Source organism: Convolutriloba macropyga, chromosome 13 (assembly GCF_964194025.1).
Source record: "Convolutriloba macropyga chromosome 13, txConMacr16.3, whole genome shotgun sequence".
Taxonomy (NCBI): Eukaryota; Metazoa; Xenacoelomorpha; order Acoela; family Convolutidae; genus Convolutriloba; species Convolutriloba macropyga.
In genome coordinates, this window is record NC_134480.1 from 16,838,330 (window position 1) to 16,849,996 (window position 11,667).

An 11,667-nucleotide genomic window follows, 5' to 3' on the forward strand; every position below is an offset into this window, starting at 1 on the left:
CCAACCGCTCGCCGGTCGTTTGAGAGCAATTCGCCCGACGTTAGTCGGTTATGTTTTGATTGTTTCAACCGATTCTATCTGTTATATGGGTAAATTTAGTTGATGAACAATTTGCGTAGTTGATGAACATTTAGTTGATGAACAATGTAATTGAGAGAAAAGTCTGCATGTTAAATTTTGCATATCATTTCTCTTTAATAGCCGCCGTCAACCTCTCAGTCGCTGTTATTTATGCGCTCTTCTTTTTTTACGATTCAAAAAATTTCAATTGTGTTGGGGCGCTGTCTTTTTACATACTCGAAGAGGAGCATCGGTTTTCTTGAGGATTTTTTTTACCGGGAGTACTATTCGTTCAGACGGTGTTTTGACCTCCAAGCGAAAGTTTGTAAAATTACCTTGTAAACTAGTTTTTTGAGCGAGATAAGTTTTTATGACGCGCTGCGTTCACTGAACGACTTTTTGTCTGTGAAGAGGGTTTGACAGAATTGCGCATGTGGATAACCGTTTTTAGCATTTTTTTCGTCAAATTAAGCCAGTGTTTCTGCTTATTATTTGATTTTTGCGGAAATAGATCAATCGAAGGTGTTTTAATATTTATTCCTAGGAAATTGAAAGCACACTGTTTTTGAGAGCCTAATAATGCATTTCAAGTTAAAATTGGGCACATATCTGAATTTTATAGTTTTGCTTTTCATTATTTTCATTTCTGGATCTTTAAGTGGACTTTTTTCAACAAATAGTGCATATTGCAACTTCCCTATTGAATGCCTCTTTATAACAAGAGATGGTTTTGTTTTATAAAATTGTCCACATAACTATTAGATTGTGGCAGTTTTTGTCCAACTTCTGGCTTTTCTTTGTATTGGGGTTTTTATTACATAAAAAGTTTTTTGTGCACCTACCGTTTGGAATATTTTCGTTTTATTAGTAATTGAATTATGTTTTTGGCGTTTAGTTATTGAAATTCAATTAAAATTTTCTCATTAGTGCAATTTCAAATTTTTTCTTGGCTTTTTTCTGCAAAATATTTTAATATTTCGAATCTTGGATTTATTTTTAATTTCTTTTTATTTGCACAGGCGTATGGCTATTTTTGATGTCTACAGCTTGAATGCTATATATTAAATTGTTCTTGGTTTTTACTTCATTTTATCAATTTGATTTTTAACTATCAAAAATTAAGTACTAGTTTTTTCTTTCTGTTTTTCTGATGTGGCCATATTTTTCAACTTATAGCATGTATCGTTCTAGCGTTATCCTAGGACATATAGTTTTGTTAACACTATGTTTATCAGTTGATACCAAAAATTTAACATTTTTGGCCTTTTTCGTAGACTTCTGTTTTTTTTTGCAATTGATTTCTTTCATTGCAGAATTCTTTCATGCAGCACTGAGAATTCTTTAGTTTGGTTTGGAAATTTTGACTAATAAACACTTTCTGAGATTTTTCTTGAGTCCTCAGTTTTGGTTTTGAACGATTTTTTGTATTAGAATTTTATTCGGTTCCTTGTGTCTTTTTGTTGGTTAATTTAATTTCTTCAATAGTTTGAGCTCGTTTTGTCTATTATATCTCCAACAAGAGGTTATGGTATTTTTATTTTTTGTTTTAATTGCAGTGAATTCGAAGAAAAAATTTTTGCGTTTTTGTCCTATGTTTTACTTTTCCATTTTGTTTTGAAAAATTGAGTTCAGTTCTAAGAATATTATCTGCCTTATGCTTTCACATTGTCTCTTTTGGGTCGCACAGTTTGCAGTGTTCTAGCTTTTTAGATTAGTAGCATGAGTTATTTGGTGACAATTTTTAGCCCTGTCAAATTTTTTGAGCTTTTCTGTATTTGACTATCCTGAGAACTTAGGCAATTTTTCAGCGTTACCGGATGTTTTTATCATGAAATTTTGCGGCATCAAGGTTTCAGTGATTTGTCAAAATCATGTCTGATATTTTAAATCGCTGCAGTGTTTTTATTATAACTGAGTGATGGCGTATCTGTTTATGTTTTACCTTGCTTCCGTGATGTCAATGCTCACATTCTTCTCATACTGATGACAGTGGTTTAATTTTTGTCAATTTTTGAATCAAATTTGGTCAGGTCAAGCTTTTTGTTTTAATACAAAAGGTATTGGTTTCAGCTGCAATTACGGCATTCTTTGTAAAGTTGCGACACTTCGAGTTGGTTCGGGAAGTCTTATGGCCATGTTTTTGAATATCTGTTTACACGTTTTTATGATTTTCGAAGTCAAAGTAAAGCGATGATTTTAGTTACGCCAAAACAGAAAGTGGAGCGAAAAAGAGTGGTTGTGCGGTGTGAAGTTTTAAATTTTAATGTACAGAGATAGCGGTGTATGAGCAAAATTCAACTTTCTCACTAATGGTTTTTGCTTAATGCGACAATTTAAACCTCATTTTTTCTGTTCGAGTTTTTCTGATAGGATTTTTTAAATGGTTTTCCCAATGCTTTCATAGTCTATTCTTGGTCTAGCTGTTTGTTTAGTCAATAACAATTCTTCGAATTGTATGTCAGGACTTGCCCTGCTACGTTTTTTAAATTCGCTTTACCTTTCGTTTACGTTTTCGTTTTACATAAATTACGAATTTCACGTCTGTCTTCTGACATGCCTCACTATCTGTTTGCAATGAATTGGTTTATAACTCTTTCCCTCATTGAATTAAGCAATGTATTGAGTATGGTCAATTTCAAAAGAGTAAAATGAAATAAAACTGGATAAATGTGCATTAGGTTATCAAAGTTCATCATAGCGAGTGCTGCTAGCTGGCATTAGTATTAAGCTTGTTAGCCTTCAGTTTAGGAGCTGAAGTAAGTATAATTTTAGAATGTCACTGTAACTGCACACCAAATTAGAACAGTTTTTGACTTTTAGATTAATTTTGTCAATTTCCATCTCTTTTCTATTTCAATCCCGATAATGCTTCGCTTTGAATCAAATGAGCAATTTAGTTTTTTTAAAAAAAAGATTTGAGCGTTTGTAGATTGCATCGACAACTCGATCGACTTAGTTCCATATTTGTTGCTATCTATATACGACGACACATGATCATATTTCGCAGCCAATTTTGGAAATCTGTCTGCTATTTTGTTTTAAATCTCACGCCCGTGTTTTCGTTAATCTCATCCCTGACGCCTTTGTTCTGACTCTTTTTGCATGTTTTCGTTGGACAATTAATTGAACTCTTATTACAGCGCACTAAGCCTGTGAGGTATGTTTTATTAACATTAAAATAACCTAGTTCTGTGGTTAAAATAACCTACTTATTAACGATGTTGTCTATGAAACTGATCTTTTCAAGCACTTGACTATTTGACATTTTACCAAATCGTCTGCACTTGGATTTTTTCACCGCATAAATATTTATAGTCATCGTGATATAATCTGCATGGAGTTATCTCCCCACTGGGTTAATCGATCGATATGTTTTTCAGGTATCACAAACACATTCGCGACTATGTCTGGATTCCTGGCTCCTGCCCTGGCCTCTTCTCTGACGTCATCGAACCCTAGAGACAGAGTGCTGTGGCAGAAGTACTTCTACATATCGGCATCTGTGGACGCATTTGGGGGTATCTTCTACTTCCTATTCGCCTCTGGGGATCTTCAGGATTGGAGCAGCATTCCGAAGGGAATTCCACCCAAAGCTAAAAAGGATGTTGAAAAGGTCTAAATTGGCGCTCATTTGTAATGGACTCAAGAACTCCCGTGGTGAAACGAAACAAGTATCGTGATCAGATTTTTGATTTAAAAATACGTCAAGAAATAGACAAAGCAAAGTAAGATCTTACAAAAGCTATGTATACAAAAGAGAAAAGAAATCAGTCAAAAATTTAACTGGACAAGGTTTTGCTAGGGCATCGCAAATTTTGTCAAGGTCATGCCTCCCGCGGCAAGATATGTAAAGATTCGTTTCACTGCGTTGTGCCTTCGAAGTGGCTGTTGCATTTGAATTTTAATCCAATTAGCTCTGACTTCTCCGCTATCACTCAAAGGGATGGCGTCTATAATTTGGTAAAGTGGGAGATAATTGCCAGGATTTCTTATTACCTACGAGCCATGAGCTCGAGATATGGAAATCATGTCCAAGAACCAATCATCAACCTTGCGATCAGCAAGCAGCCAGGGCCAGTAACCTGTGTTGGTATTGTGTTTTAGCAAAGAGCTTTTACAAGTATATAAAGAGAGCTTTTACAAGTTTTAGCAAAGAGCTTTTACAAGTATATAAAGTACAATGGGGTACGTAAACTCTTGGGTAACGATGGGAACTTCCCACCAAATTTGAGGTACTTTTTGTGGCTTTTTTGTTGAGGAAAAAAATTTTCCGGTTTTGAACAAGTTAAAACGCAAGTTTTGTTTCTGACAGATATCTTGCTTTTCTTTACAATTTTTGAACATCTTAGTTTCTGATTTTTGTAGTAATCCTAATTTTTTCAAACTAATAACAACTTGAATGCAAGTATCGTTGTTAATTTGTAATCAATCGTGATGTATGCCACGTTTTTGTCGTTCCGACGCTGGTCGGTTACGCTTTAACACATTTCTTTGTTCTACCAGATGTGTTGCTCACCCTAGTCGAGGCCTGGAATTTATGAAAAGACCTATAATTCCAGGGGGTAAATATTGAATTAAATTACACTGTCGAGGACCCTAGTTAAAATCTAGGTTAATTCTTTTAATAGTTCTATCCAAATTCTTTTCATCAAACAAACCTCCATCCAGTGTTTTTTATACAAACCTCCATCCAGCCAAATTCTTTTCATATGCAAGCCTGCGTCCATCCAAATTCTTTTCATACATACATCCAATTTCTTTTCATATACAAACCTGCATCCAACCAAATTCTTTTCATAAACCAAATTAAATGGTGCTTTTCCGCGGTTCATGGGTACTTTTAACCGGAGTTTTGAGTACCCTGTATGTATAAATATAACATCAAATTTACCAGAAACAAGTCTAAATAGTATGAATCATCAGGGCAATCGGTTTTGTGGAGTTGTGGATCAGATTAGGTCATACAGACCAACTCATGACCCTAGTGTGTCCTTTAAACAAACAAATAAAAAATTTACCTGTGAGGAAGCTGCTGAAAATTATGAAACAAAGCCCAACATCAAAAAATACATTTGAAACAACATTTAAGAAGAACACGCACAAACATACAAACACGCGCTTTTAAAACACACAGTGAAAAAAGTCGGGAAAGCCCATAAGGCATCGAGAACTATTTTGGGGCAAAACCTGGCTTTCTATATCAATATTTTATGAACTTTTTGACATTTATGGACATTTTTTTCTATACAAGCCCAACCAAAAACGTTTTTGCACTACAACCCGCACAAAAAATGAGACTCCTAAGTTGCTTTTCGTAAGCTTTCGACAAGACCCGGTTGAAATTTACAAATAAAGTTTTCAAATGAATTTTTGTCTAGGACCCACACTAGGACCCACACAAAGAGTGGGACCCCTACGTTTCTTTTCGTTAGCTCTCGACAGCTCTAAGACCCGATTGAAAAGAGGCGTTTTAAAATAAAATTCTCAAATAAGCGAAAAACCTCAACTAAGAGACGAACTTTTCCATACAAGCTAAACCAATAATTGTTTCTCCACTAGAACCCGCACAAAATTGGGACTTTTACGTCGCCGTTTGTTAGGTTTCGACAACTCTAAGTTCCAATTGGAAAAAAAGACGTTTTAAAATAAATCCTCCAATAAGCGGAAAAGCTCAACGAAGAAACGAGGTTTTTTTCTATACAAGGTGAGCCAAAAATAGTTTCTACACTAGGAATCGCGCAACAAGTGGGACTCATACATTGCTTTTCGTTAGCTTTGGACATCTGGAAGACCTGATTGGAAAAAGACGTTTTAAAGTAAAATTTTTGAATCAGCGAAAAACCTCAAATAAGGGACGAACTTTTTTCTGTACAACATAAACCAAAAATTGTTCGTCAATCCTACGTTGCTTTTCATTAGCTTTCGACAACTTTAAGACCCGGTTGAAATTTGAAAAAGTTTTCAAATAAGCGAAAAACCTCAACTAAGAGACAAACTTTTTTCTCTACAAGCTAAACTAAAAACTTTTTGCACTAGGACCCAAACAAAGAGTGGGACTACGTTGCGTTTCGTTAGCTCTCGACAGCTCTAAGAACCGATTGAAAAAAAGACATTTTCAAATAAGCGAAAAACCTCAACTAAAAGACCTCAACTAAGAAAGAAGTTTACAACGAACTTTTTTCACTACAAGCTAACCAAAAATTTTTTCGCTTAGGACCCAAACAAAGAGTGGGAACCCTACGTTGCTTTTCGTTAGCTTCCGACAGCTCTAAGACCCGATTGGAGAAAAAGACGTTTTAAATTAAAATTAGTGAAAAATCTCAACTAAGAGAAGAACTTTTTTTCTATACAAGCTGAACCAAAAATTTCTGCACTAGAACCCCCACAAAAAGTCGGACTCCTACGTTGTTTTTCGTTAGTTTTCGACAATTCGGAGACCCGATTGAAAAAAGACTAAATTTCAATAAAATTTTCAATTAAGAGAAAAACAGATAAAAGACGAACTTCTTTCTATACAAGCTAAACCAATAATTGTTTCTGCATTAGAGCTCGCACAAAATGTTGGACTCTTCTGTTGCTTTTCGTTAGCTTTCGATAACTCTGAGACCCGATTTAAAAGGAAAGAAGTTTACAATGAATTTTCAAATAAGCGAAAAACTCTAACTGAGAGACGAACTTTTTTCTATACAAGTTAAACCAAAAATTGTTTCTGCACTAGAATCCGCACAAAAAGTGCGACTCTTACGTTGCTCTTTGTTAGCTATTCTGAGACCCGATTGCAAAAGAACGGTTTACAATAAAATTTTCAAATAAGCCAAAAACCCCAACTAGAAGGGGAATGGTTTTCATTACAAGGTAAACCAAAAATTGTTTCTGCACTAGGACCCGCAAAAATGTCTTCTTTTGACACGGCTATTAGGGTAGTTCAAAAACTTCAAATCATTTTTCTTTATTGCATTGAACTATTCAACCAGATTATTCTCTGGAGCTTTCATAGGAAAAAGTGATACAACTCTTACTTCATAGTTATTAAACAGCAAGTGTCCAATATAATTAGTATCGTATTTAACTAGAGTATCAAAATCGGTGTTGTTGAGGTCATTACCAGCGAGCTTTATACAAATACATTTGAATTGTACAAGTTTTAGGTACAGCTCTCTTAGATGGTATGCTATTCGTCCACCCTTTGCTCAAATATCAATATTAGAATTTTGCAAATTGATGTTTTCGGAATCTTTTTCATCAGCTCACGTTACTATCGCCAACGATTAATAATTTGTTTACGGCGCTGAATTTATCGGCACCACGCAAATAACCAAAATAATCAATCATTGTCTGGACGTCTTCTTTTTCATCAAACTCGTAAAATATAAACTTGCTTGTTACGCTGAACAATAATTTGGGGTGTGTTCATTGTGAAACAAATAAAGGATTTTAAGTTAGGAATTCTTAAAAAAAATTGATTTCAAATAAATTACTAGACCCTATGGTTCGACCAACTGGATAGTTCAACAATTTTGCACTATATAACAGTCAAGAAAGGTTTCATTCCTCAGCACAAAAATTCACATTTTAAAATCAAAACTCCGGATGTGCAAAGCTGATCGCATTTTTGCAACCTCAACAAGCACTTAGGTCACTTTTGAAAAAAAAATTTGGACCTGAGGATCTTACTGCAAGCAGCACACAAAGTTGAGGTCGCATAGAACATCACCGTTAGACTTCCTGCGAATTGGACATGGGGCTCGCTTGGAATGAAGAGATGTTGCCTGAAAAAAGTTTCAAGCCAATGTCTCACACAAGTCTGGCAAGCCACGTGTTCTCATGACGAATCAAAGCGCAGGCCGACGATACTTTCTTCAAGTTCCTCCAAGCAAAAAAGGACAGTGACTGATTCGTAACACCTTTCCATTAAAACTCAATCAGCCGTTCAAAAGACCAAAAATCAACTTGAAGAAACTCACAAAAGAACACTTTTGAAAAAAAGACCTAACTCTTCTAACTACGATATCATCAAAAGAGACAACCCACCTTTTATACACAAGTCTCTCGTTTCGATATGCATTGTGAATGCAGGAAATACTATTGAACAAACAGATATCAACTTAATTTTCTCAAAGTTTTAAAAAAACTCGAAAGGTCAAAACTATTTAAAAATTGATCTTTTGAAATTTAACTTTTTTGAGCACTTCACATTCCGATGCATTTTTTAAAATTTGCGTGTGATACCAGACGTACAGTCAAGGGAAGTACAAAAATCACGAAAAAATTTTTAAAATATCAAACATCTACAACGCTTGTTTGAGAAAAAACAGAAAACAGAAGTTGTGTTACTGGACCCAACTTTTTTCGAGATTTTCATATTCCGAAGGAATTTTCTTAATCAAATGCATCTAATACCAAAGGTACAGTCCAGGAAAGAACAAAAATAACGGAAAAATTGACAAAATCAAACATCTAGAGCCACGAAAAATTGAAGACTTTCGGGAACTTTTTTGATACAAAAACAGAAGCTATCTGCTACTAGACTCGACTATACCTAAACTCTGGTTCTTTATGCAATGGAAAACCTTCATTAATGATAAAAGAAACTGATCTTGAACGGCAGAGGGCCGAAAGAAAATCAAGTTGAATCGAAATTTGAAAAAAATCACGCTAAGAATTGCTTATTTTTCTCTAGGTGAAACTCGAAAATTAACAGCAAACCAAAAAACTGGCTTTTATCACGTACAACTATGTTCTCCCTATTTAACAAACAGATACCAACTTAATTTGCTCAAAGTGGTGAAAAAACTCGAAAGGTCAAAACTATTTAAAAATTGATCTTTTGAAATTTAACTTTTTTGAGCACTTCACATTCCGATGCATTTTTTAAAATTTGCATGTGATACCAGAGGTACAGTCAAGGGAAGTACAAAAATCACGCAAAAATTTTAAAATATCAAACATCTACAACGCTTGTTTGAGAAAAAATACAAAACAGAAGTTGTGTTACTGCACCCAACGCTTTTGAAAAACTCTACTATCAAAGATATCATCAAAAGTGACAACCCACCTTTTATCCCCAAATCTATCGTTTCTATATGCATTGTGAATGCGGAAAATACTATTTAACAAACAGATAACAGCCAACCTAATTTTCTCAAAGTGGTCAAAAAATTAGAATTGAGGTCAAAACTGTTCAAAAAACAATCCTTTTTTAACAATTCAAACTTTTTTGAGTATTTCACATTCCGATGCTTTTTGAAAAATAATTTTCTTGTGATGCCAGAGGTACAGTCAAGGGAAGTACAAAAATCTCAAAATTTTAAAATATCAAACATCTACAACACTTCGAAAAAATGAAGACTTTCTAGAGAATTTTCTTTTGAGACAAAAACAGATGTTATCTGTTACTGGACCCAACTATTTCAGAACTCTGTATTCATATGCAATAAGAAAGAAAGTTACTTTTTATAAGAGAAAAAGGTCCAGAACGTCCATGGGCCAAAAGAAAACCAACTTGAAGAGAAAATCGCAAAAAAGAGGCATACTTTTGAAAAAAGACCTAACTCTACTAACCAACTACGCTACCATCAAAAGAAACAACCCTCCTTTTATACACAAATATCTAGTCTCGATATACAATGTGAGTGCAAGAAACACCATTTAACAATCAGATATCAACTTATTTTGGTCAAAAAGGTCGAAAAAAATAGAATTGAGGTCAAATCTATTCAAAAAACGATTTTCTTTTGAAATTTTAAACTATTTTGCGACGTTCATATTCCGAAGGAATTTTTTGATAAAATGTTTTTAATAGCAAAGGTACAGACCAGGGAAGTAAAAATAACAAAAAAATTGAAAACATCAAACATCTAGAACACCTTGAAAAATTGAAGACTTCCGAGAACTTTTTTGACACAAAAACAAGTTATCTGCTACTAGACCCGCCTATACCTAATCTCTGGTTCTTTATGCAAAAGAAAACATTTATCAGTGATAAAGGAAACTGATCCTGAACGGCAGAGGGCCGAAAGAAAATCAAGCTGAAGTGAAACTTTAAAAATAACACGCACAAAATTCGCTTATTTTATTTTTTATTTTAGGTGAAACTCGAAAACTAACAGCAAGCCAAAAAACAGGATTTTTTTTAATTACAGCTAAATTCTCCCCGAGTGAACTAGAAAATTGACAACACAAAATTTCAACTTCTTAGCCCTCAGGGTCAGAATGCAAAAGCAAAAAGCATTTCAAAAACCCAAAGTGAACCCAATTTTCAACTATCATTTTTATTTTGCATTTAAAAGGATCTGACAACTTCGACAAACGGACCAGAGCGGGTCCGAACACCGAAGCTCTGCAGTGCAGAGCAAGCCACACCGGAAAAGGAAGCGGCAGCTAACCAAGCTAGCTGGCAAAAAAAGCGGAAACTCACCACAGAAAGAAGAGAAGTCAGCAACCAGAGAAGAAACGAAGCAAACTCTGAGAAGACACTTTTTTGATATATACATAAGAAAAGAACAGAAAACTTAGAAGAAAATATTTTTTTTTTGTTTTGTTCGGCGGTTAGACAAAGATTAAAATTTGAAGCCAGGACTGAATCACGAAAACAAATTATTTTTACTTGGGGCATTATGAGAATTATAAAGCATGTTTGTGGCAATATCTCCCATTAATGACAATAATTTATGTTGTGACTGAGGTTTTAAATGACATCTATCTTTATTCGTTGGATCGAGAAAATGCGCTCTTTTGCCACGGTTATTAGGGTAGTACACAAACTTAAATCAGTTCTCATTTTTGCATTGACCAATTCAACAAAATTATCCTCGTCATCTTTTCTAGGGAAAACTGACACAACTCTTACTTCATAGTTACCAAATAGGAAGTGTACAATAAAATGAGTATTGTTTTTAAGTAGAGTATCAAAATCAGTGTTGTTGAGGTTATTACCACCGAGCATTATACAAACTTATTTGAATTGTACAAGTTTTAGGTACAGCTCTCTTAGATGGTATGCTTTTCGTCCACCCTTTGCTCAAATACCAGTATTAGAACTTTGCAAATTGATATTATCTGAATCATTTTCACAAGCTCGTCTCATGTTACTATCGCCAACGAATAATAATGTTTACGACAATGAAATTTACGGCACAACGCAAATAATAAGAATAACCAATCATTGTCCGAACATCTTCTTTTTCATCAAAATAGTAAAATATAAGTTAATGCTTGTTACGCTGAACAATAATTTGAGGTGTGTTCATTCTGAAACAAATAAAAGGTTTTATTTAGAAATTCTTAAAAAAATTCAGATGTCAAATAAATGCCTAGACACTATGATTCGACCAACTAGATATTTCGACAATTTTGCTCTACATGACAGTCATGAAAGGAATCATTCCTCTACACAAAAATCCACACTTTAAAATCAAAAATCTAAATTTGCAATGCTGATTGCATGTTCGCAACCTCAACAAGCACTTAGATCACTTTTGTGAAAAAATTTTGGGACCTAAGTATCACATTTCGGGCAGAACACAATTGAGGTCGGATAGAACTTCAGTGATAGACTGCGTGTGAATTGGACATTGTGGCTCTACTGGAATGAAGAGATGTTACCGG

The 11,667-nt window shown here is 34.4% G+C and overlaps 1 protein-coding gene across 2 annotated transcripts in view; it reads left to right on the forward strand.

The window, feature by feature from the left end:
* The window catches only part of LOC142351537 (sialin-like), a 438,741-nt gene extending 434,987 nt beyond the window's left edge, over positions 1 to 3,754 (forward strand). The window contains exons 10-11 of one of the 2 annotated variants that reach the window (XM_075403612.1): positions 3,201 to 3,217; positions 3,441 to 3,522. In XM_075403612.1, the coding sequence (XP_075259727.1) occupies positions 3,201 to 3,208 (8 nt within the window). In that variant the 3' untranslated portion in view covers positions 3,209 to 3,217; positions 3,441 to 3,522. Of the gene's footprint in view, positions 1 to 3,200; positions 3,218 to 3,440 lie in introns of both variants that reach the window. The other variant, XM_075403611.1, reaches the window with a different exon arrangement.
* The last annotated feature ends 7,913 nt before the right edge of the window (positions 3,755 to 11,667 follow it).